This window comes from Lissotriton vulgaris, chromosome 8 (genome assembly GCF_964263255.1).
Source record: "Lissotriton vulgaris chromosome 8, aLisVul1.2, whole genome shotgun sequence".
Lineage (NCBI taxonomy): Eukaryota > Metazoa > Chordata > Amphibia > Caudata > Salamandridae > Lissotriton > Lissotriton vulgaris.
Window position 1 is genome coordinate 429,391,729 of NC_141696.1, and position 27,148 is coordinate 429,418,876.

A 27,148-nucleotide genomic window follows, 5' to 3' on the forward strand; every position below is an offset into this window, starting at 1 on the left:
TAAAAGTGTGACAGCTTCATACTTATCAACTTGACTTGAGGCCTTCCTATGCAGCTATGATGGAGGATTCTACCCCCAAAGCAGGAACAGAAACACACTTGGGGGCCTATTACGACGGCCACAGTAACGGTAAACGGGCCCACCCGCTAGAGGTGCGGCGGTCCCGCTGTGCCCATTAGGATGCGACCGCCACTATGGTGGTAGCATCCTGCATATTTAACATTGTGGTGGGCGGTGCTTTGTGCAGCACCGGCCACAATTCCAAATATGCATGTTGTTCATTGGCCTGCACAACGTGACAGGCACCGCGCGATGCCTGCCACCTTGTGCATGCTAATGTAGCGTAGCCCCCCACCTCCCCGGTGCCCCGTAACGGGCCCCAACAGTGAATTCCTGCATGCCTTTCCATGGCAAAGTCTTCGCCATGGAAAGGCATCCAACCACAGCCATAGTAATATGGATGTCGAGGCCCTGAAAAGCACCGCCACCATATTGTGTCCCTTTTCCGTCCAGTCTTTCCATCCGCCGTGGTGCCCCTGCCATACTAATATGGTGGAGGGTGAACCAGGGACATTTGGTGGGCGGATCGCCACCGCCGGGCCGGCGGTGGCCACGCCGCCCAGGAGGTGGCGATCAGCCCGATATGCTAATAGGCCCCCAGGTCTTGGTCAAAGAGTTCCTGGTTCTCAATATAGTGACTGATTTTAATAAATATAACTATTCCATAAACTTACCTAGACATTTTCCAAGTACCCACTGTGGTTTATTTAAAAGGTTTGTGAGTGTGATCCAAATCTCTGGATGAATGTGTCATTATGCCTCTTCCTGTTTTCAATAACTTCCCTTAGCATGCTATGCCTCTTTACAGACTAGAAAATCTCATAACCTCAGGGTGATGCAAAAAAACAAAATAGGAGCTGCTGGCCTTAGTTTCTATGGCACAGGGACTATGTGAATATGCTCATTAGGTTATTAGCACTCCGCACAATAATATGACTTAGTAAACTCTGTATAGAGCAGCAGTCCACTATATGCAATGGATATCTGACCAGAATATATTCTGGTTGTTATTTTTTATTTATAATTAATAAATGACCTTGTGAAAACGAATCTTAAACTATTAATATTATCATTATTATTATTATTATTATTATTATTATTATTATTATTAGGAATAGTAGTGGTAGTATAATCAGCTGATGTAGATTCTCAAATTTGCCTATAAAATGTTTCCTGAGCAGACCCCAAAAAAGAGAAAGAGGTTAAATGTAGCGGATTTGATTAGTTATAGCTTGATTAGTAAAGGTATTATGGCCTAACTAAATGCTAGATGGTCAGGAATGCATTGGATCCATGGCAGAAGGAGGTGCCAGTGTTTTGATGCTAGAATGCTTGCCTGCCAGAGTGAACCTTGTAGAAGCAGGTGATAGAAATGATATTTTAAACAGAAAATGTGAGGTATCCAACAAGGCTGCAATAACATAATTTGAACATGTTGAAAAGGGAGGAAACAGTGAACCGCAGATTTCCATTGTACATGTTTGGCTACTGGCAACCAGAGGAGAGCAGATAGGGTTGGTGTAGTTTTTCACTTTACTTAGGACCCAGCAGGTGACAGGTTGCAGTATTATAAACTCTTTGGAGCTTATGAAGGATGAATGTTGGGAAAGAGAGTTAAATGTTAATACTGTATGCTAGTCTAAATGTAATGAGAAATTAGAACAGACATTTGCTGGTAACACTAGATAAGGGAGAATCTTTGTGAGCGTGTTGCAGTGATAGAAACAAGAGTAAACCATGGAGTTAATGTGAGGAGCCAGATAGTATGAGACTCATGCCATGTTTTTTAACGGAGATGGAATATTTAAGGCAAAGCCAATGGTTAATTTCCCGCTGGAGGACAGTTCAGTAGTCATGGTAGGAATTGGGAATGAGAACCTCTGTTTTAACTCTTAAGTTTCAGCAATTTGTCTTGTATCCAGCGGTGGATTGTTTTAATCCGCTGGTGAAAATTGTTGGAGGAGTGGCCAAGGTTTATGTCCATCATGACTAGCATCCAGAAGAGCATAAACGCTATACAATATTCCATGCTAATTTTGCATGGGCACATAGTGGTAGTGCCTTGGCATTTGTGACCGAATTGAGGAAAATGATTCTGTGATTGGGCCCCGTATGGCTATACCATAACTTACATGGATTGCACCTAGACAGTTGTTGGCATACAAGATAATACTAGGTATATGATTGCTATTCCCTCATGTTTTCAACTATTTGCTCTACATCTAATGCAGCGCCTGGGCATTTGAGGATGCACTTGGTTATACCTAGGCATCCGGGTCATTTGCTTGAGTTTGTGTCTTGATATTTAAAAATGTGCCTTAGTAAAGGATGTGCGTCAGCATATGAGACTGATCGTAGGTAGTTGAAGCAATGTAACATAAATGTACTGAGTATATGATGGCTGTACCTGGGATCATGAAAACTTTGTAGTTGTCCTAGGAAGGCTTTGTCCCTTGCATATTCCGACCCCCACCCCCTCCTTTTAGCATATTATTGCAACATCTGAGGTAATATGTGTTTGACAACTAAATTAGCACACAGGAAGTGATGTCACTGAAGTAAAATAGAATTGCGCAAGAATAATAAAGTGACAAAGTTACTAAAGAAAATAAATGCTGTTTTAGGTGGTGTCAAGGGAGTTTGATAGTATTTAAAGTGGTGACACTCATTGTCAAAGGTAATTTGATGTCACTTCGGCAACCACTGAAATATTTGAGAACTGATGTCATTGTTAGTCAGTCTAAAATTAAACATGATGGGCCTCCTGATTCCCAAAAGTAACTTACACATTTGAATATTTTACATTTTTGAGTACATTTACTACTTTTTATTTATTAGCAAAATCAAAGTGGTAGGTCCAGCACCACTCATGGCCGACCACTGAAACTGCAACAAACACCCATGGAAAGTAAGGGAGGTGAGGAACTAATATACCACTCTTATGCTAAATTATTTAAAATAGGCAACAATAGAAATAAATATAATTTAATGTTAATATACACAAATAGTATGTATTTAATGATAAAGTATTTTAAAATCCTGCTTTGAATTAAACAATAATGTTAATTAAAAAAACATTTTTTAATATAACTAAATTAATTATCATTAATTCTACATATCCCTTTTAATAATTCTGCAACCACTGACATTTTAGTGAATTGATGTAATTGTTAGTCTAAAATTGAACATTGTGGGCCTCCTAAATTCACAAAAATAACTTTTATGAGTAAGTTACACTTTTGGGTAAGTTTACAACTTTTTATTTATCCATAAAATCCAAGTATAAGTTCCTAAAAAAACAAAAATGTTTTAAGTCCAGCATCACACATGGGCAACTGCTAATACACCAACAAACTCCCATGGAAAATAAGGGAGGTGGGTAATGAATATATCACTCGTAGGAAATGTTAAAATATATTACATTATTTAAAATAGGTAACAATATAAATAAATATAATTTAATGATAATATACATAAATAGTTCATAATTACTTATAAAACATTGTAATCTATTGCGAATTAAAAAAATAATGTAACAATACCTTTTATTAAAATATAATTTCTATTAAAATAGAACTAAATAAATGTTAAATATTTCTTGATATCACTTTTAATGATTAATGCATAAGACAAACATATTTTTTTCTTTAGGTGGGGATTTACTTTTTGATTTAAGCTTAATAAAATTAATTAAAATGTAATATATTAAAGAACGATTAGTTCAAGATGAATTGTGCTGTAGCATTCATTTTGCCTTTGTTATACATTTAAAATAAATGAAATAAATTTGCATTACTGTCTAATATAAATGTATTTTAATATTTGTTTTCTAATGACATAATTTTTGTTTTATTTTCCCCCTGTACTTTACCATAAGAAAGAAGACTGTGCAATCAGGACAGAAATCCCTGCGTGGCTATTTTTAGGAAAAAATGAAATAGCGTATTTATAGTGAAAAGAAATATTACAATTATTTTACATTAAATGTTAATGTAAATTCATTTTATATAGTTATTAAAAAATTTAAATTTAGAACGAAATAAAAAAACAAGTCTTGACATCATTATCTGCAGTCAAAACTCTGCCCCTTGTCACCGTAATAGTGTTGGAATTAATGCGCTGGTCTACTGTGTCCAGCATTCCCATTTGTTTGTTGTACCTTCATAATTTTGTGTGTTGGGAACAGAAGATCACCAGTTGTAAAAAATGTCCTTATCTATGTCTGTTGTCTTTATCGCTATTATCTGTTTCTTGTCATATTTGTCAAAAGACTAAAGAATGAATACAATTTGCTCGCAGCCCTCAGCAGTGCCCAGAAGAGGGCTCTCATTGAAGTCATCTTAGCAAGTGTGCGGCAAGCTGTTGAAGGCCATCCTCCAGTGGGGAGAGGAGCAGCCAGGAAAGTCTGTGATTTCATTTAATTTTCCTTGCATGATTACAACACATGCACATTGTGTGACTTGCCGTCAGAAACTGTTTCCCATGATACTCTACACAGCACAAAGCCCTTATGCAGCTGATAAAGTAACTTACACTAGAAACCTTATGCTAAAAATCTTATACTGAATTCTTGACCCCGTATCAAAACAAACATGATGTTCAATGCTGATCATATAGTTTCTGTTACCAAGCTTCACAATTAAAATATGAAACTACAGACACAGAGTGGTAAACTAGGGTACAATAGTAGATGTATATACCTATTAAGAAAGGGCTGATTGTGGTGGTTGGCAGTTTTTTGCTAAGGTTGAGACAATTCTTTCAGTAGAAGTAACAGGCTTTTGTGATCGGAAAGCAGAGTGTGGGATGGGACTGATAGCCCGGCCTAGGGAAAAAGATGGGCAGAAGAGTTAGAATAGCATAATCAAGAGAAGGATTGGTATAGAAGGTTTGTCTTCAGTAATTCCCTGAAAAGGCAGCAAGATGGTAGTGACTCTGTTGTGTTTGTGTGGGTGTATCAGATGATGGTGTGGTGATTCTGAGTGATTGTTTTCCTCCAGTATGTAAGATTATGTTGTTTTGGTGACAAGGAGAGCAATAGTCAGTCTGGTAGGTTGCGTCTTCCTGAGAGGTGTAAGTAGGTAATATTTCATTTCCTGCTGTTGTAATTGAATGTGAGGATAGATGCATCGTTCCATTATCTGTGGTCTTCATCGTGCCTCGCTGCTGCATTCTGAGAAATTCATAGTTCAAACATGAGTTACTATAAACTGCCACGGGGGCACATAGAAATTAAAGGCCTGTTTTGTGAAGTCTGTATAGACATTTTAGGCCCTTTTGGTGGAATAACATAGGCCTCCTTTGTTAGACAGGTAATGTATAGTCATTTATTGCTGCTTAACCATAGTTTTCTACAGCAATGTGGTGAAAGTGTTTGTGATGCCACAATTTTGAATCACTGCGCCCAAGCATAATCACATTTGTCAGTCATAGGAATCTAAATGCTACATCCTCTTAGACTTCAGTAGGCAAAGAATCCTGGTAAAAGACATCCACACTTCAATTATGCGGACGATACGCAGTTGGCATTCTCCCTGGAAGGAGAACAGGCAGTTTCCTTGGAGCACTTCCAAGAGTGTATGCGCCATACTGCGGATTGGCTGCGGAGGAACTCTTTGCAGTTCAACGGCGGAAAAACTGAAGTGCTCTACTGCTCTCCTGCAAGGCCGTCCACTTACTCCCCATTGGAGTTTAGACTTACTCCGGAGGAAGATCCACTGATCCCGGCCAACACGGTACGGAACCTGGGGGTCCTAATTGACAAAAACCTCCAGATGGAGTCGCAGGCAACTAAGACAGCTAATGTCTGCTTTGGCTTGTTGCGCCTGCTACGTCGAATACTCCCCATCTTACCAAGAGATCTGCACGCTTTGGTAGTAAGCAGCACAGTGTTGAGCAGACTGGACTATTGTAATTCCCTATATTTAGGAGCCCTACAGTACATCTTTCAGGGGCTGCAAAGAGTCCAGTCTGCAGCTGCAAAACTGGTGCTGAGTCTGCGACGTGATTCATCTTCCGCCTCCGCCACCAATCAGGGAAAGGGTTCTTTTCAAGTCACTTTGCCAGGTGTTTAGGGCCTCACATGAGATGGGCCCAGTCCCACTACAGGAAAGATTCTCCTGGTACCTCCCTCAGAGACAGCTCCGGTCCTCGGGCACCGGTTTGCTGGCAGTCAGGAAATGTAAACGCTCTTGGATGGGGGGGGGGGGGCGCTTTCAGTGTGCTAGGAGCACAGTTATGGAACAAGTTACCACAAATGATCAGACAGTGTCTCATTAACCGAATTTAGGAAAAGCCTGAAAACTTGGTTATTCCCAAAACTCTGATCCATGTTCCATCCTCTCTTTTCACCACCCAGCTGTCCAAGTGTTGGATACCTAAAGCGCCAGGATACCCGTAGGGTGGCAGTAGCGCTATACAAGCATAGATACAATACAATACAATGTGTATGTCAGAGCGACAGAACTACTAGTCCTTCTTTGCAGGTGTTGTGGGTGATCATGCATGGCCAGTCAGGTTGGGTTGAGTACTATATTCAATATTCCCTGTAGAACTCCTTGCCAGAAGTGTAATTGTTCTTTGACGCTTTTAAAATAACTTGTGCTCTCTCTACCATTGTCAGAAAGATTTTCTTCCCAGAAATCAACATTTTTTAATTGACATTTCACAAGATACCCTAAACGTGCCTACTTCATTTGCATCTGCATGCATCCCACTCGGACCAGGAAACTTGGAGAGGATGGGAGGAAGATCAGTCATATGGGAGAAAACAGGAGCACAAAAGGAGCTGTTTCAACTCCTAATTCCTGCCCTGACCTTTGACATCATAAACTAGAAAGGGGAAGTGAGGGATGAACCCCTGGCTACAATAACAGATCTGGGACAAAAGGAGAACTTAAGTGTTCCACATCACTACACTGTGCATACTTCACTATACAAAAGCATGGAACCCCAACTCCATGTCTGAGGAGCCACATATTTGTGTAAAAAACATTGAACTCAGAAGTCAGGATGACTCTGAGAGGCCTAGGTACAAGACATTGGCATAGTCCAGTCTGGAAGTAACCAGTGCTTGGACCACGTTTTTTTTATTTTTTTATTAACAATCAACAAAAAACGGGATAAACAAAACAAAATCATCAGGTGAAGTACATTTTCAGCAGCGGACAAAAATACAGTCTCGTCTACATCAAGTTATAACAACAGTATAGAAGTATCAGGTCACTGGGATTCTTGCGCTTCCACTTCTAATCGCCGCGCCGAAGGTTCACAAATCTCTTCTCGATAACTATTCCAGGCCCCCCAAACCTTCCCCCATTTCTCGGGACAACCCCTGGCCACATACAACGACCGCTCCCGAAACATACACCAGTCCAAGTCCTCCGCCCACCTGGAAACCCGGGGCGGCTGACTGGCTCCCCACAACTGAGCGATATTTCGTTTCGCTACCATACACGCCAGTGTTACCCATTGTTTCCCGTATGCATTCAAATCCGTGGGTTCCCACACATTCAGTATACATCTCCGGGCCTCTGGCCGTATCTCCACACCCAAAGCGCCTCGCATCTCGAAATGAACCTTTGTCCAATACTCCTACACTTCTGCACAGTGCCAGAGAATATGCATAAAGGTGCCGAGCTCGCCACACCCCCTTCGGCACTCACCACTCTCCATTAGACCCATTCGAACCAGGCGATGCCCTGTGACATATGACCTATGCAATATCTTTAATTGTACTAAGCGAAGTCGCATCTGGATCGCGACCACTCTCGGAGAGGAGATCGCCTCCGTCCAGTCTTCATCATCTAGCTCCATCCCATCTGCACTCCACTGTGTTCTAATATTTCCCAGGGGGTCCTCCATATTATTAATGAGCTTTTTATATATTAAAGAAATTGTCTTCTCGGAGAGGTATCCATCTAGCACACAATCCTCCAGAGGAGAGGCCTCGGGAAGTGCGGCGTCTCTAGGTATGTGTGTGAGGAGTACGTTTCTGATCTGGAGGTACCGATAGAACTCGCTATCTTGTAGGCTGTATTGCTGCTTGAGAGAGGCGAATGTATGCACCGCTCCCCCTCCCCACATGTCTTTAATCTGTGTGATCCTGATTAGATCTCACTTGTCGAATCCCTTGGTCTTCCACAAGCTCCCTAGTCTCTCTGAATTCCATAGGGCAGGGGTCTCCAAACCGGTCCTGGAGGGCCGGATCCATCCCAGATTTTTAAAATTACTACATGTATCTCAAGGGGGATATCCAAAAAATCTGGCATGGATCCGGCCCTCCAGGACCGGTTTGGAGACCCCTGCCATAGGGGGTGGCCAAGGTAAGTCTCCCCTCCCAGGCAAGATATCTTTTAGCCGCGTGCCACACGTGGACCGCATGTGCCGTCGGACCCACCAGGGAAAACCGCTTAGGCCTGGCATACAGCGCCCTGGTGATATCACCACCTGGCGCCAGCCCAGGGTCCTTGGCATATCCTGGATCCCTTGGAGGTCCGTAAATAACATGGTTCACTGCTGCAAGCTGAGAAGCCCAAAAGTATTTCCGCAGGTCTGGCAGCCCAATCCCTCCGCCGTACCACGGGAGAGTGAGCTTAGAGAATGCTATGCGAGATCTTCCGTCCCAGAGAAGCCTCCGCTGGAGAGCCTCAATATCTTTGAAATAGGACGCCGGTACCGGGTCCATTGTATTCTGTAAAACATAAAGAAATTGGGGAAGGGCCATCATCTTAAACAGAACTGCCCTACCCAACAGAGAAAGTGGAAGAGTCTTCCAGCGCTCCTCGTCTCTCTTGAGCTGGTCCAGGGGGGTCCCAGATTATTGGTATATCGTAGCTTGGGGTCAAGTGTAACATACATACAGAGATATTTGAACCCGACCTGCTTAATCTGTATAGGGCATGACTGCGGGAGCACTGGCGGCTCGCCCCTGAGGGCGAAGAGCACCGATTTTGATCAATTAATTACAAATCCGTAATATATTCAGAATATGGCAAGTACTTCTAGAAAATTGATCAAAGAGCCCCTGGGGTTGGTGAGGTAAAGCAGGATATCATCCGCATACAGTGAGATTTTGTCCTACCACTCTAGTGTCCCCCGCAGGCCTCGTATTGATCGGTCCCATCTAACCCATGCCGCCAGAGGCTCCAAGGCTAGTGTGAAGAGAAGCGAGGACAGGGGGCATCCTTGTCTCGTGCCCCTTCCAAGGGGAAAGTCAGCTGACTTGTAGTTATTGACGACTACTCTGGCCAATGGAGTAGCGTACAACAAACGTACCCAGCTTATAAACTCCAGTCCAAAGCCCATCTTCACCAATACCACGAACAGGTAGGACCACTCGACCCTATCAAACGCCATGGTAGCGTCCAAGGACACTAGTACCGCCGGCTCCTGAATCGACGGGGAACCACCCAGTATCCCATGCAACCTACGCAGATTGAGAGCTGTGTTTTGGCGTGGCATGAAGCCCGACTGATCCGGGTGTATCAAGGTGGTGATTACCTTAACCAATCTGGTAGCTAGTAGTTTCGCCCAGTGCTTAATATGTAAAATATGGAGTGCAGGTGCTCCCATTTTTTTAGGAGGCCACACCCACTTCCCTGGCTCCACTCACTTTCTCCAATGGCTCCACCCACTTCCTTTGTTGGCTCTGTCCACATCCACAAACCTCAACATATCAGAGCCACCTCCTCACTTCTAGAGTTTAGCAAGAAGCTGAAGGACTGGCTCTTCACATAAACACCTTGAGTACCCCACACCTACACACCTGCCCATTGCCAAAGAACCTGGATACCCTCTTGGGTGATTAGTGCGCTATGCAAATCAATATAATATAATATAAAATATGGAAGTCTATAACAACAACTTATAAGTCCACTTGAATTACAGAATGTGAGTAAGGTCAAAATGCAGCTCTAGGAAAGGTAAGGACGTGAGGCAGCTTCCCAACTTAAAGAGAATGTGCTTGTACTGTGCTGTTTGAAAGAAAGAATTGGATGAAGGAAAAATACATTAAGGAAGGAAACAATTAATGCAGACAGGAAGGGGGTCTGGAGTGAGAAAATAAACGAGTAATGGATGAAAGGAGGAAAAAAAGGAGAATGTGGAAGAAATGAAGGATAGAGGGAAAAAGGAAGCAAACGATGTGTGATGGATGACTAGAAAAAAGAAAGGAAAATGGAAGAAAAGCAGATGAAAGTGTTAACGATAAGAAAGAAAGAAATTAAAGAAAGTATGATAGGAGCAGGAAAAGAAATTAAGGAACGAAAGGAGGGAGAAGGAAGAAATGCACCAAGTGTAGTGATTGAATAAAATATCTCAGGTCCGCTTGAGACAAGTTGTACTATCAACCTTTATATTATGCTTTGTACACGCCCACGCCAGTGAGCCTGTATTGTTTAAACAGGTGCCTCTCACAGGGACATGCTAATAGCGTAAAACTCGTATGTGTTGCTAGTCTGCTCCTGTACAAGAAATAGGTATGTTGTTACATGACATTAATAATATCCCTTTCAATAACATTCCCATGACTGGAATGTCTCTCCATTCCTCTGGAGTGCCCGTGAACCTCCATGCACAACACCACTCTGACTGTTCCTCCCATTTCAAGAGGGATCATTTCTTTCATTAAACATTCTTTTTCAAACACAGTCCTGTCCTCTCCATTTTTGAAAATAAATTACATTTCAAGCAGATTCTCACATAATAGTGCCTGTGACAATGCTAGCTACCGCAGGGCTGTCTCACAGTATAAAAACGACAACAGGAAAATGCTGCTACAAGAAATAATTAAGACTTCTACACTGCATTAAATTCCAGCTCAGTAAGTTAGTGCCTAGCAGCAAAGATTTGAATACAACATGAGATTCTTTCATTCTATGACTTCATTTTGAAGTCAATAAAATGAGCACCACCGAGTTAGTTTTTAAAGTACTATCAAGTCCCACGACTAATGCACTAAGTACTATATTAAAAAAAAAGGTTATTCCATACATGTTGCAGAAAGAGTTACTGCCCCCGGCACACATCTTACCATCTTGGCTTCTGCCTGACTGCAGCAGGGACTGGGCTGCCCCATATTAGCAAACTGAATCGAACGTAGTGAGACGAGACACCAGAACCACAGGCTACACTTTACTGAGACTGCCTTTAAGTTCATAGCTGTCAAGGTTTCAGGTTGCTAAGTGTGACATTTTCACAGGTTCAGTGTATTTATGAGTGACATTTTAACGACTATGAGTGACACTTCCTCAAAAGAGCATTAAGCAATTTAGACATACAAAAATTATGAGAAATGACACCCATTTCAGCAAAGAGAAACTAAGAAGTCACTGAATGTAAGTGTACAAACAGCAGGCAGCCGAAAACTGAGCAGAGGAGCCTTTGGCTGCATGACTGCAAAGTTTTCAGACTCGATACACCACAGGACAAGGGGCGCAGGCAACTCAGATTGATTGAAGCATCAATGTTATTTATCAACAGTATCCATAGTAAGTTAGCTTAACTACTAAAAAACAGATGCCCTAGCAGCCCCGCCCACACTGGCCCCCCTGGGTCCTCCTTACTGCCGGCAATCAATCAATCAAGTCAAAATGCAGAGAATTAGTGTAGATTCCAGGGCCACCTCTCTGTGCCACATGGGCCCCAGGCCACAACAGACGGATGTGAGCCCCGAACATGAAAAACACGTACCTCAGCTGTAATGTCACTAAGCTGCCACAGTAGTGGACCCACTTGTTGCAGTCACCTGAGCTCGATTCTTACCTGTTCTATTCAGTACTGAATGCAGTACGGGAGTCGGGCTCACTGTGCAGCGTCATTTGCAATGGTAGCAGATACACCACTCTGACCCAAGCTCTTCATCTGAGACCGTGACTGCAAGCCTTGTCAGCTGGCCTGTGCCTTCTGAGAGAATCGTGGTCGTGGAGCGGCGCTACCGGCATGGAAGGCAGCAGGAGAGTTGGCACAACAAAATTGACTCCAACAGCCCTTACACTAACAAGCATTTACAATGCAATGGTTTTGCCTTTGTTAAAGTTAGAGCGATTGGCATTGCTCTTGACATTATTTTTATTTATGTTTTTTTTTAACATAAATAAATGGCATTGTCATTTACAATGCCACTAGCTTTATCTCTCGCAAATGACACACACCAACACCCACAGAGAGCCCCCCCAACACACACAAACCCCCCCCCCACACACACACCCACACAGAGCCCCCCCACACACAGCCACACAAAGCCCCCCACACAAACCCACACAGAGCCCCCCCCCACACACACACAGTCAAAATAACGTATTTTTTGGGGGGGTTAGAAATTGGTAGACACCCGCCTGACTCGGGATATGCAAGCAGCTTCAACCATTTGTGAAATAAAATAGTAATGTTTCTCCTGGTATAAATGTTTGATTTTTACTCTTAATTCACTAACAGCAAAAAAGGGCACGAGTGCATGCTTCCTTCCAAACCCCCCCCCCCCCTTAGTCGGGATGAGTTGCTCACACTTCACATGGGACATGCTTCCTTCCAAACCCCCCCCCCCCCCCCCTTAGTCGGGATGAGTTGCTCACACTTCACATGGGACAACGTGAGACTTATCTAGCAATGCAGGGCGCTCGCATTCTGTTCATTGCCGGGTGCCCCCTTTGTGCATCTCCATGTGCTTCTTGCTTCATATCAGCCTGAATCCTCACAATGATGCCTCTAAATGCACAGAGACCTGTTCCCCTGAACTGCGCATCATTCTGCCCTCCTCTGGCGCTCATCACCCAATACTCTCCTGAGGTTCATTACTAGTGCTCTCAGGCAAACAGATCACCATGTGCCCCTGCTTGGTTTTAGCCTTTGCTCCGCTGGTGCACATCACCATTTGTCCCCTCTAGTGTTGGGTTATGCATGACTGTTGTCATCTGTGCACAAATGCCTATATTTGGTGGTCTGTGTGTATTACTGCATGCTGGTACTTGTGAGCATGGGTCTTTTAAGTTGTGCGTTCTCATACGTCCATATTGTATGCCTGGGCATGTGCAGTATACACAAGCCAATTCAATTGCCTTTGTCAAACGGCTTTCTTTTCTGTGCATCGTCTCCAAGGTGACACATCTCACCACTGCTGTTCCCGCTGGCAGAATGACCTAGGAGCTGCAAACAGTATATATACTATTTTAATTTCCTAGGCTGACAGATTCCTTGTCTCGTTAGCCACGTCCTTGTCGTAACCAGGTAATTGCAAAGAATAACATCAGACTGCATCCAGTCATTCCCTGTATCCTTAGCCGGGTTTGTAAAGCCTGTTTGTACTTTGCCTACTCTGTTCAAGATGTAGTTCATATAATATCTTCCAGAAATAAGGCTCCATGCCACAGAGGGCACTAGAGCGCCATACATAAAAATGTGTCCTAGATCTATACATCGTACATTCACTAAAATCCAGTTGATTTAATTCATCAGAAATTGAGAATGTATTTAGAATAGATATTATCTATGTTTCTAAATAGTGAAAAGCAGAAATGTTTATTGACTAAGAATAAACTGAAATGGCTGACACTCGTAGATCAAGGTTGCGTGCCCAGGTCCAGCAGTGAAGCGCTCTTGGCAGGCTGAGGGGTGGCAGGGGCCTTCTTCGGCGGCGGGGGTGACGGGGAGCGGGCGGCAGGGGGCTTCCGGGCCTGAGGGGGAGACTGGGAGCGGGCGGCGGGAGCCTTCCGCGCCGGGGGAGACTGCGAGCGGGCGGCAGGCGCCTTCCGGGCCTGCGGTGGGGACAGAGAGCGGGCGGCCGGTGCTCTGCGTGGCTGGGCGGGAGAAGGGGCGGGAACGGGGACGGGAGCCCAGGTCCAGCAGTGAAGCGCTCTTGGCAGGCTGAGGGGTGGCAGGGGCCTTCTTCGGCGGCGGGGGTGACGGGGAGCGGGCGGCAGGGGGCTTCCGGGCCTGAGGGGGAGACTGGGAGCGGGCGGCGGGAGCCTTCCGCGCCGGGGGAGACTGCGAGCGGGCGGCAGGCGCCTTCCGGGCCTGCGGTGGGGACAGAGAGCGGGCGGCCGGTGCTCTGCGTGGCTGGGCGGGAGAAGGGGCGGGAACGGGGACGGGAGCACAAATCGACTCACCTGCACCTTGCGACGGCGGCACTTCTCCGGTCTCCCTCTTCGGCATGGGAGACCGGCAACGTCCTCCGCATCTCCCGGGGTTCCCTCCAGGCCACGGGAGCCCTGCGGGCGCCGCCATACTGCTTGCCGTCTTCCTTCTTGTTGCGGGGGGCGGGCACTTCCGGCCGGCCGCGCTAGGATTGGCCGGCCGGCCAGTCACGGGGCAGGAGAGACGCAGAAGTGCCGGCAATGCCGGACCAGACTCGGGGGCGTTCCCGGCGTTGCGTGACGTCGGCAAAAGCCAAAGAATGTCAGGAACGCCCCCGTGTCTGGTCCGGCATTGACGGACAGGCCCCTCGTCCAATGGCAAGGCTCCGTTTACGGAGCCAGCCAATCAATGACGAGGGCCGAACAAAGCCACACTACAGTTCTCATCAGGTTTTCGCCTGCGCGAAAAAGCTGCGCAGAAAGCGCAGCTTTCGCCAGGCAAAACCTAAAAAAAGGCCCAATGGTTTGCATTATACTTAGTAATGTTATTTTATTTTAACATTTAGCACGGAAAGCTTTAGCCGAAGATGGAAACCAGCGTGAAATATTAGCCATTGCAATTGGGAAACCAGCAGCTGCATACACGGAGCAGCGGACTGACCCCATTAAGCTACATAATTTAAACAAATAATAACAGCTCTCTCTAAGTGCAGGCAGTTAAAATGTGCTCCGGAAACTTACTTCAGCAATTAGTTTCTTGCATCCATAAACTGTGAAAGAACGTGCAGAGGAAACGCTCCATTCACTCTTCATATTTTCCCAGGCAAGTGTTAAAAAGAAAATTTGACACAGATGATTTCACACTTACTTGCGAGGGGAGCACGGAATTCCGGCTTACAAGCCGACTGCCTGCCTCCCCAGAATTTGGTCGCAACTTCTCTCACTCAACTCCATTGGGAATGGCAAACGTGCCCCCACCCTCCCATCTCACCCAGGCTCACAAGCAGGCGCTGCTCAGAGTGGAGCTGGGCAGTGGGCTCCGTGGGAAGGGGGGTTCATCATTGATGTAACTTTACCGCCGTGGAGTTTTAAATTACCCGAGGCCTGCTGCGCAACACCCAGCCTGCATCTTCTGCTTTCAGCGCCCAATTCGAGCTGAGGCTGTGCAGTATGCTGCTGGGGCGGGCGCCGCTCGCGTACATGGTGATCATTGGTCCATGTCAGGACCCATACTTCAGGATTTGCCATGGAGGGACGGGGCCTGCCTAAGTACAATCATATTTTCCAATCGGTCATTTGTAGCAGAACTGTGTTTATTAGTGTAAGCTGCGGCAGGGACCCAGGCGGTTTCTGTCAGTGTGGGTTTCTAGGGCGGGTGTCCACGGCACCCAATTTGAAATATTTCAAGCACAGTAAGCAACGAGCGATATCAGCTCTTCGCTGCCACCAGGGAGACTGGAGTGAACTCTAAGCAGGCAGCAGCTCATATCGTGTATAGACCCGGCCCTAACAAATAAGTGCCGCTGCTAAGCACCGGAAAGCACCGGCACAAATTAAGCACTGGTTTCGCCAGGATTTTAGGCTCAGCATTAAGCAGCAAGATTGGTCTGTATAATGAGCAAAGAGTCTTAGGTTTGCCCGCCTTGTGTATAAATACTGTATTTGCCACCCGCTGGTCATATGGGGGTCAACCCTTCTCTTTACTTTCCGTGAACATGGAGCGGATATATGGAGAGAGTTTATGGCCATTCAATTTATACAGTTCTATTGGGATGCCGTTCGGTCCAGTCGCCTTCCCGGATGTTACCTCTCTAATCGCCTGTGCCAGTTCATCATCCGTGAAAGGGGAATCTAAGTACCCTTATCATCTTCTGACAGTGCAGGCATACGGATGTCCTTTATCATATCACTGTTCTCAGCCTCCGTATATCCACCGACCGAGGTGTATACACCTTTGTAATATTTGGAGAACTCGTCTGCCACTGCCTGAGGGTCTTGACAGTGATAGAATCCGCACCCTGTAACTCCGGCACAAGCAGCGACGCCCATTCCCCTCATTCGAGCCAAGCAATCAATTTACCAGCCTTGTCTCCATGCTCATATATTTAACTTTGGGTGACCTTATTCTGAGCTACCGCCCTGTTTTTGGCAAGGCCTCTGTGCTCGTCCTATCTTAATTTTAAAAGATGCACGTCCGCCGGAGTGGCTGTCTTGGCCACCAATTCTTCCAACCGAGTTACGTCTGCTTCCGCCCTCTCGACTTCTGCCTGGTGTTTCTTTTTCTTCCCCGCTATCAAAGACAGGACTTCCCCATGGACTACCATTTTATATGCTTCCCACAATGACTGTGCCGATTCAACAATACCTACATTTTCTTGAAAATAGCGATCTGAAATCTTGACAATCTCTCTCTTAGTCGCAGGGTCCCTCAAGTGCCTCGCACCAATAGGAGCCACTCTACCAACTGCCGGCTGTCCGAGTTCCACACTCAACCACATGGGAGAGTGGTCAGAGATCCCCCCCTTTTAAGACATCGTGCCTCTCTGACCGTAGTTGCTAGGGCCGCCGGTACCAATATGTAATGTAGTCTTGACATGCTGTGGTGCGCTGCGGACACGTGTGCGAAGTGTGCCTGTGTCGGATTACGTATCCGCCAGCTTTCCACAAGCCAAGCCCCATCGTTGCTAAGAATCTGAGAGCCATCTATGTGCTGGTCTGAGTATTCTTGCCGGGTGCCTGTCCATCTCCCCGTCTAGCACTGCATTAAAGTCGCCCCCAGCACCAGAAGGCCCAAGGGCAGGATAAGAAAGACAGTCCCCAGGTCGAGGAAAGTGTCAGATTGAAGGCCAGGCGGGACATAGATCGAGAAGAAGGTAACCGTCTTCCCCCCACTGACCCGAGATTCCATGTAACAGCCCCTCCGGTCGGACCACGTGGCCTGGATTGCTATGGGGAAGAGTTCTTCACCAATATTCCTACCCCCCTAGACCCTGAGATAAACCCAACATGTGCCACCAACCTATATCCTCCCTTGGGGAGAGCCATGCAGCGATCACCGATGAGATGTGTCTCCTGCAATAGCACTACATCAGGAGAATGCCTTCTCATCTACTGATTAACCATTTCTCTCTTGATCCGGTCTCCGAGGCCATTCACATTCCAACTCAGCACCTTTATCCCCGACCCCCTGCTAACGTTCGACATTTAACCAACTTGAATATTGTCCGACTGTGACATTGCCACTTTTATGCTGACATGAAATGTTCATTGTCAATACAATCGCTGCACTTACCCCTGATGTCAAAAAGGAAATAATAAAACATACTGCAAGCAATTCTTCAAACAGGAGAGTCTCAAAACCAAAAAACCCCAAGGAATCCAAACCCCACCCACCCTCCCTGCACCCCTGCATATGGTTGACACCCATCCCCAACTAGCAGTGTGCCTGTCACCCAACATCCCAGCTACAAACTAACTAAAGGTAGTAATAAGAAGGAGGCCAGTGCCCTGCCCCCCTCCCCCAGCCCAAAAGACATATTCCCGGATCCCCGGGTCTCCCACAGCTGTCTCATAGTCAAGGATGCTAGTGTGACCCTAGTCACGGATCCACCCCGGTACCTGATGTACCAATCCAATACGAAAGTTTTGATAGCTGGCTTCATTCCTGTTCCTGCTGACCACCAATATCTCCATCGTCTCTCTTTTCTGGACCATCCACATGTCTGCAGTCCTACCAGTCCGAAGCGACCTCCGGGTTATCAAAAACCATGCCTTCCCCTCGAGTTCTACGCGCAGTCGAGCTGGGAACATCATTGCATACTTTGGCCCCTTGTCCCGGAGTCTCTTCTTCACCGGGAGAAAACTCTGTTGTTGTTTCTGTACCATATGAGTAAAGTCAGGGAAAGAAGAGAGTGTGGCGTTCTCATATCGCAAGGGGGCACCATTACGTGCTGCCTGCAGGATTGCTTCTCTGTCTAGAAAGTTTAGCATCATCGCAATCATCGGACGAGGGGGGCTCCAGGCTTGGGTTTCCCCCCGGCACCCTATGGGCGCGTTCAATTGTAAAGAAGTTGCTCAGCCCCTTAGGCTTCTGATGGTTGAGTACAATATCTTCTATTAACAAGTCTGGGGCCGACCACTCTGATTTCTCGGGTACCCCAAGGATGCGGACATTATTACGCCTCGCTCTCCCTTCATAGTCATCAGGTTTCCTGTTTGTTAGATCCCTAGAAGTCTTAAGATCACGTACCTCCCGCTGCAGCAACTCCATATCGTCTATTAGACTAGCGGTTTTAATATCAAGCGATTTGACCTTTTCGCTTGTCTTTGTGAAGTCAGCACGTAGCAAGTTAACATCAATGGTAACGGTATCGAGTTTATTGTCCAATGCCTCCATCTTCTGACCCAAGGAGAGGAATGGACCCCTCTGATGGCCGCCATGACGTCAGAGAGCGTAGGCTCCGCGGAAGAACCCAAAGAGTCACTTTCCACTTTCCACCGCTTGAGAACGCTTCGACTCCATCTGGGAATTTCAGGGTATCGTGTAGCGATCTAGCTTGTTGGCTTGTGTTTGCATCAACCCCTTCGAGGACCTCAACGAGGGCTTCTCGGTCTCCGGTTTGGTTGCCATTTTGACGTCCGCCACTCTCCACCACTAGTCGCAACGCCCACCTGGGTATCAGACAGCGCAGGTTCACAGGCCCAAACCCGGGGGGGGGTGGGGGGGGAGGGAGGCCCAGATACCGCCCTGGTGGAAGCCGACAGCTCTCTGCACTCCAGGTACCACAGGATGTACTCACGGGGCAGTGGCCAGCTCTCCATACTCCTATTCCGAGACTCTGTTGCTCTCGGTCCACCAAGGCCTGCTTTCCACCAGTATCGTCGTTTAGGGACTGACCGGCCAAACGTGTATGCCCACTCTCCTCAGGGGCACTCACAGTCTCTTACCAACGATCACTGAAGAGCCATATGTGGGGGAGGCCCGCATGCATTATGTCCATGGTCCCCAGTAAGGGCGCGTACCGGCGCCACTATTATTTCACAAATACCACCTCCGGAGGACATCAAGCCACAAGGGGGGCGCCAAAGTAACCCCCCCCCACGGACAGGTACCACCAATCAGTCTTGCCACCAGGCTTCAACTTGTGGATCTGACAGTTGCATCACTCAGGTGTCCAGGGGCAGTGACAGCCGCAATTTGCCGTCCGATGTTGCCCTCAGTCGCACCAGACCCCGCTCACCTCCTCTGCGTGGTCCGGCTTGCTCCCAGTATTGGCTCTCTCTCTGAGGGCGGTATAGAACTGCTTTTTCCTCACTCTCATGGGGCGTCAGCCGACCCGCATCGCATCGAGGCCGCAGCAGGAACGTCTCCCCCTCACTCCGTAGGGGCTCACAATGGCCTCAGCGCCCGGTCGCAAGCACTCCGACTCGGCTCTCACGCTGCGCCCTGGCCGGGGCGCACCACTCGCTTCGGCTCCCAGCTGGACCCGGGCCAGCCGCGTCCTCAGTCTCGCCGATAGGGCGCCCTGCCTGAGGATCGCAAGCCCCCGCTGACCGCTAGAGCCCTGCACTGCCTCTGGCCATCCGCCGATCAGTTTCGGGGCTGGACCGGCAACTTCTGGTTTCTGGCTCCCGGTGTTAATTGCTTCGGCCGTGGGCTCAGTATAAACTCCAGTCCCAGGTCTGGTCGAGTAGAAGGCCGCTGTTTCTCTGACGGTGTAGCTCAGTCCCCGGACGCCGCCGAGGACCTGGGAACACCGCGACATGTGTTGCTTCTTATCTTCTATTACGAAAAACAGTGGTCCGTAGGATTAAGTTATCACAAAGACAGATGCACATATAGACTCCAATCAGTACTATATTGATTCTTGTTTTCAGTACCCAGCTGGGCCTGAAATTTTATTTCAAATATAAACAAGTTTAAAAGACCATCAGAGAGGTCTAATGCAAACGTTGATAGGGTACAAGCCTGTACCTATCCAAAAGTACACTCCAAAAGGATTGAAAAATAGGGAAGAAAGCAAGGAAAAGAGGGTAAAGAATATCAGGCAAAAAGAACATGGGAGCCAATTGTCCCTTGCATCAATAGCATATTCGCATAGCAAGTTCAGACAACAAATTCATGTAACAGTTTCAACACGATGGTAAAGTTACAGAATTTGGAAAAGTGACACTGTTCCAAATTCTGTAACTTTACCATCGTGTTGAAACTGTTACATGAATTTGTTGTCTGAACTTGCTATGCGAATATGCTATTGATGCAAGGGACAATTGGCTCCCATGTTCTTTTTGCCTGATATTCTTTACCCTCTTTTCCTTGCTTTCTTCCCTATTTTTCAATCCTTTTGGAGTGTACTTTTGGATAGGTACAGGCTTGTACCCTATCAACGTTTGCATTAGACCTCTCTGATGGTCTTTTAAACTTGTTTATATTTGAAATAAAATTTCAGGCCCGGCTGGGTACTGAAAACAAGAATCAATATAGTACTGATTGGAGTCTATATGTGCATCTGTCTTTGTGATAACTTAATCCTACGGACCACTGTTTTTCGTAATAAGTGATTGCCCAAGGTCCTTAGGTACTTATTTGGGTCCCTCTTGTTTGTGAAAATAAGCTTCTTATCTTCTATCAAGCTGCGGGGCACAAGTGCAGGATTTTGGACAGGATATTAGAGCTCGGAAAAGGAGTCGACGGAGCTAAGCACTCACGCGTCCATCGTGGGCCAGCGCGTGGCTCCTCCTCTGGACCACGGTTTTCCTGGTATCCAATGTGAGTAATGGAAGGTATTTGTTCAATAATTTGTAAAAGGCCAAAGCAAGAGCTAACTACTGACTGAACTTGTGATCTCATCGATCGGGCACTATCACTATATATACCCAGATTTTTTACTGTGGTTTGTGCCGAGAGAGGGGGCGATATATCCTCAGGCCACCAATGTCTCCACTCTTCAGAGGGCGAGCGCCAAAAAAGATAATTTCTGACTTCTCTGAATTGCCTTTCAATAGGTTCAACCTGAGCCAATTGAAGAGCCTAGGGAGGCATAATATGATCTTATCACCCTCAAAGCCATCTCCCTTATAACAGGTAAAAATTAGCTGGGTGTCATATTAAATTATTTTTGCCCTACATGCTTCCGCTAGTGATGCAAGGGAAGACATATATAGATTGGAAAGAGTGGAGCTCAATATAGATCCCTGTGGAACCCCCACTTTCAAACTAGGTATGGGAGATGCAAAAGAAGGAGTCCAAACATCCTGACTTCTATCCTTAAGAAAGGAAGTCAACCATATTAGCGCCGTTCCACATATTCCAGTTCCCACATTCTATCCAGTAGCCTATCATGAGGGACGGTGTTGAAGGCTTCCAACAGGTCCAATAAGATTAGAATGGCTCTACCTTCCTGATCAAGCTTCTCTTTGATATGTTCGGTCACCTCCAGCAGAGCTGTTTCTATGCTATAGTTAGCCCTAAAACCAGACTGACTAGTGTGCAAAAGATTCTTTTTTTCCACATCGTCAGAAATAACTCTGTTAACATATCTTCCAGCACCTTAGAGAATGAGGGTAGAAGAGATATGGGCCTGTAATTAGCAAGCACATTCAGATCAGCTGACGGCTTCTTAAGCAGCAGGAGAATTTTCGCATTCTTCCAGATGGAAGGCATACAGCCAGTTGAGAGAGAGGAATTTAGAACCTTATTTACCACTGGGTTAATGGCTGTGGCTATAGAGCCCAACAATTTCGCTGGACAAGGGTCAGCAGGAGAACCTGACTTAGGACCTTTAATGATATCCAGGGATACCTCAGGTTGCACCGAAGGTGTCTGAAATAGAGCGGGGAATTCTTCAGTGGGAAGCTCCCTAGCAGGGACTAACAAGTGGACGTGGTCATCCAGAGGCCCCCTAGAGAAAGAGTTCTGGATAGTAACGATTTTCTGATGGAAGAAAGTTGCCAACTGGGTGGTCCATTCTGTTGAACGCAGAAAATCCCTGATGATGGCCCATGGGGAGGCAAAAGCTTTCACGATTTTAAAAATCTCCTTTCACTTATTATTGGAAATCTTAATTTTAACTTGCAGATAGCTCTTCTTGGCCTCAATGACTTTGGCATAGTAAGATTGCTATGCCGTTTTATACTCCAATCTATAATCAGGGTTATAGTTTTTCTGCCACTTTCTCTCCAAGCGTTTGCATACCCTTTTGCTAGTTCCTTAGAGTGTCATTAAACCAGGGGGCTGAGGGCCTAGCCTTCTTGGTAGGATGATCTGTGCTATAAATTTATTCTGGCTCCTGCTTCGTTCCTGAGTTGGGATCAGCCAGTTTCTTTTGTTTGTGAACATGCCTCTCACAACGATTGTATGTGTCATTGTGGTCTTTCTATGCCACTAGTTGTATGTATGCGCTGATCCTTAATCTGTGTCTCTGATAGTGTGTGCCATTGAGGTCCTTATTCAAAATAATTCATTGTATGTGCCCCTGTGGTCCTTCTTTTGTGTGATTGGTTCAGTGTGCCATTTTGTCCTTCTGTGGCACTGATTCAGTGTGCTTTTGTGGTTCTTCTACAATGTTGCAAGGTGCATGTGACACTATTCTTTCTTCTGTTTTGTTGGTTAGATATACCATAACGTTTGAGAAATAATAAATTCTGTTTCATTAATACACGTACTGTCTCTTTTATTATATTTGAAATTATATCACATTTACTTTGCAGTGCCATCATAACAAACTGTAGCTGCTCTGTTTTTTAATCTCAGGACATCTAGTAATCACCTGTGGTAGTGCAGGCTTGTGTCGCTCCCTCTCAAGACATCTAGCAATGGTAAAGACAATACGTCTAGCCTTAAGGTGCAGACACATGCACTTAGAATTTAAGTATGCCTGTATTTGCATAGATATGCATATGAAATTCAGACATGTTGGCTTTGCTATTGTTTTTTTACTTCACTAGCCTATGTGGCTCAGTCCCAGCTGTGTTTTCTATCTTGCCATGAATTCTGTGTCCCTCTCTAAGGAGTCCCTGACGTAATATACCTTATGTGTCATTGGGGGTTGAGATCAGGACCTAGGGACCTCATAAAACTGACAAATCATCAAAAAACTAGGTATTGGAAATGCACTGATCCTTTAATTTTGGATTAGATGCAGAATTCCAATAGCTAAGCTCTGTTTGTCTAATGCATAATGGGAAAAGGCTACTGATTGTCCATTTCAATTCAGCAGGGAAAAGCATTTTAGAATTGAGCCAACACTTAGTATAAATGTTGTTGGGTAATATTTTAGGAACAAATACACAATCTTTGAATAGTCTTTTTTCATTGTTTAATGTTTTGTACTAAGCTGTTATACATGTTTAGTTGAATACAGTAATAATGAAAGTTTTGATGTGCCACCTGTCAACCAACGCCTTGCCCTGCATCCCCACTCATTGTTACCAATGCCCAGTGTCCTCTTGTAATAAGAAAAGTGCAATTTGTTTGTAGGTACTTTCTGCAAAGGAAAAGAAAGTGCATTCAGAAGATGTGACGAAGATTACGGAGCATTTCATTGTGGCACTTCCACAGCTCCTAGCAAAGGTATGGATTGACCACTGCTGCAAACGAGGGTGTAGTACTTTATCTTGTGTATTACTGAACTGTAAATTTAACAGTGCTTTTTAAAATGTTGCTGCTGCTTACTACCTGCCTCACATAAGTAATCTCCACTGTTCTTCCAAAGTGTGGAGAAGAAGTTGACAACGAGGTGTAGGAGTCTGCCTACGTTCGCCGTACTCCCTTACGTTACTGCCACTACAAAAGTTGCCAAACTCCAGAGCAGTAGAACCTTATTGCACAGTGCACTTTGAGGTGCCGGGTTTTTAGGAACCCGGTGGTGCCAGGGGATAACACCCGAAGACCTCTGAGTTCTCCCTGTTCCGGACCACAGAAACACAGAGTCTTCTAGGTGAAGTCAGAGATCGAGTTTTATTGGCTGCAACCAAGTAACAAGTGTCCTAGAAGTACAACAGCACGGGATGTAAGTTCTCAGGAGACTGTTCGTTTTTACAGAACCAGCCATCTCCTTTTATACAAAATATTACACTTCAGGCAAGAATTCTTTGTTTTATGATGCAACCATATACATATTTGTTCAACAAAAGGAAAAGCACAGTCATGACGGTCAGCCTATAATTTCGTGTGTACAGTTAGTGATAGATTACCCAGCTCGGCCCAGAACTACCATCAGATATCGATGAAACCCCAATAAACTCGGGCACCTCCTCATCGTAAAACTGGCCATAAACAAGAGACATGGACAGGTGTATGTGTGTGGATAACACGGTTTGTATGTAGTGAATGGTTTATGGCATGTCGTGCCTTGATGCTATTTACTCGGCCACTGGGCGAGGGACTGCCTGAACAGGTTCAGCTGGAGGCAGTGGAGTCAGCTCGGCCAGGTCATGGGGAAGTCAGCTAAGGTGGACGTGTCCTTTCAGATCAAACTCGGCCTTAATCAATTGACTATATGAGGGCAAGCCACAAGATGGATGCCGTTCACAAAATGGAGTCTGAGAGTTCGGGACGGAAACCATGATTTAAAGGTGATAGCATCACTCAATCACGACGCAAATGCATAGGGATAATGTCCTAATCATTACCGGTCTGTAGACACCAAATTCGTCATGGTACGATGATATTTTGTGACACGAGTGTTGGGCCTCTGAACCATATTATAGCAGGGTCCAGAATTTCAGAACCACAGACCCTCCTTTTGCCCTCATATTAGGCAATAACTCATGTCAGTCTGAGTCCAAATCTGTATTCATGAAGTCATGGAGATGCTGCTGTAGCATCATCCTGTTACTCAATTCGTCCCTTGACACAGGCTTCCTAACACATGATGTAGCACAGAGGCCACATATTGCAGGAGCGCACTGCACAAACAGGCAGAACAGGAACAGAATGGCTAAGATCATCCCAACGAATATCAGTGTTTTCCATCCCCAGGCAGAGATCAGTTCCCAGAACCACCCTAGCAAGGACCAGTCCCCTTTTTCCACATGAATGGAATCAGAGATTTTGTGCAGTTTGGAGATGGCCTGGTACACTGTCGGAGCATTATCAGGGATGAAAATGCAGCAACTGGATTGGATCACTCTACATACCCCTCCACGGTCTGCAAGTATGACATCTAGGGCAACCCTATTTTGAAGAGTCATAAGTCGGTCCGACTGGAGCTCTGCAGTCAAGTTGCTAAGGGCAAAAGCCGTTTCAATCACGGCGGATTCAACTACCCTCGTCAATTGGCGGATGTTTCTGCTGTTCACCATAGGCCCCCAAAACGGCAGAAAACCCTTTGCGAAGTCTCCAAACTCTTGACCCGCAGTGTCGTCTTGACTCACGACACCCCTAACTGTCCTTGTCCGATGGTAATCTGCCTCGGCCGTGTAGGTGGGTGGCAACAGAAACGAGATGAAACATGTGCCCGAGAAGTCAGGGGGCAACCATGTATATGCTTTGTCATGGCAGACAAAGTAGGTACCCTTAGCCGCTAAGAATGAAGGGGATGTCTGAGAGGAGAAAACATAAGTCTCAGTACAGACACTTTTCCCTAACTGGGCTCTAGGGTTGTTGCCATTTCCCTGCAGACATAGGTGACCTCGGTGGGGTACTATCCAGACTGGGGAGGATTTCTTTGCTTTCAGATTCTCAGCCAAGGAAATTCCATATTGAGTTATATTCCATCTGCTGTAAGGCGTCAATTCATCTTTGGGAGTCGTTCTAACTGTGTCGATATCTCTACTCATATTTCTGATTCCTGCCACTAGTGCCTTGTTGTTTGAATTTTTCCTTGGAACATATGGTTCAAGGGAAAACAGGAACATGGTCTGGAAAGCCCACAGAGAACCAAAATAACTAAATGGCAGGACAAAATACGGGATACCCTTATCTGTGGTGTGTGGCATGAGTCCACATATCCAACAGTTCGTAGTGTTCATTACAGATTGGTCCTGGTGTAGGAGTTGGACGAATGAATTATTTATAAATTCTAATCTTCTGGCAGACTCGTGTTCAGGTAGGGGGTGAAAAGAATGCGGGGAAACAGTAGGAGGAGGTGCGGGCTGAGTGTTGTGTACAAAGGTAACTCGAAAGATGAACAGAGCATAGCCAATAAAAAACATTATTATGCTACACAACATTAAAATGCATATGACTAAGAGTTGTTTTCTTGCCATTATAGCGCATAGTCTCTTTTCAAAGTACGTAGATCTAGCAGGTCTCTCTACCCTCGGAAACTCCATCCTCTAGTTGCTGCCCGCGGTGGGAGATTGATTCTGCTCAGGGGTGCTTCTGTTCAGTCCAGGGTAATTCCCTTAGACCAACCAGAACCGTTGACCTAAACGTCTCCAGCTGCACTTCCCAAGTCGGTCAACCACGACCCTAGCAGCAGAACCGGATGGCGGTTCGAAAATCAAAAATGAGCAAGTTCCCTGGGCGAGAGAGTTGCACAATCAAAAAATAGTCCTTGGGGGAAAGAAAAATCTGATTAGTTTACTTTTATTATTTCTTTTTTCTTGGCCTCAGATTATACCGTTGTTTCCCAGGTATGGTGTGGTCTTCAAACAATATTTCAGGTTCTGTAGTGTCCAACTGCATTGACGGTGGCATAAATCCTTGCAGAATATGATCACTCTCCTTGTCTGTACCAGTTCCTTTCAATCGTGCATCACTGAAGGGAACAAAGCGAGGTATGGACTCTGTTTCAGAGTCAGCAATTCCCTCCTGGACCCGTCCGTCATATGGAAGGGGCAGCGGGACCCGTTTACAATGGGCGCCGTGCACCCAATGTTTTTTTCCGTGGACACGCACTGCAGAGCGGGTAGTCAGCAGGACTCGAAAGGGTCCGGTCCAACGAGGCTCCTCGTTCTTGGTCCGCCTGAAGTTCCGCACTAGGACCCAGGAGCCGGGTTCAATGGGGTGGCCTGGATCATCAGATGCCGGCGGAGAGGAGCTGTGGACCTGTTGGTGTAAAACACGCAATTTA

General features: G+C 46.0%; 1 protein-coding gene across 1 annotated transcript in view; it reads left to right on the forward strand.

The window, feature by feature from the left end:
- Positions 1–27,148, forward strand: part of LOC147697138 (cohesin subunit SA-2-like) — a 741,253-nt gene that overhangs the window by 319,087 nt on the left and 395,018 nt on the right. The window contains exons 16-17 of the mRNA XM_086934206.1: positions 4,360–4,463; positions 23,608–23,700. Of these exons, the coding sequence (XP_086790332.1) occupies positions 4,360–4,463; positions 23,608–23,700 (197 nt within the window). The remainder of the gene's footprint in view (positions 1–4,359; positions 4,464–23,607; positions 23,701–27,148) is intronic.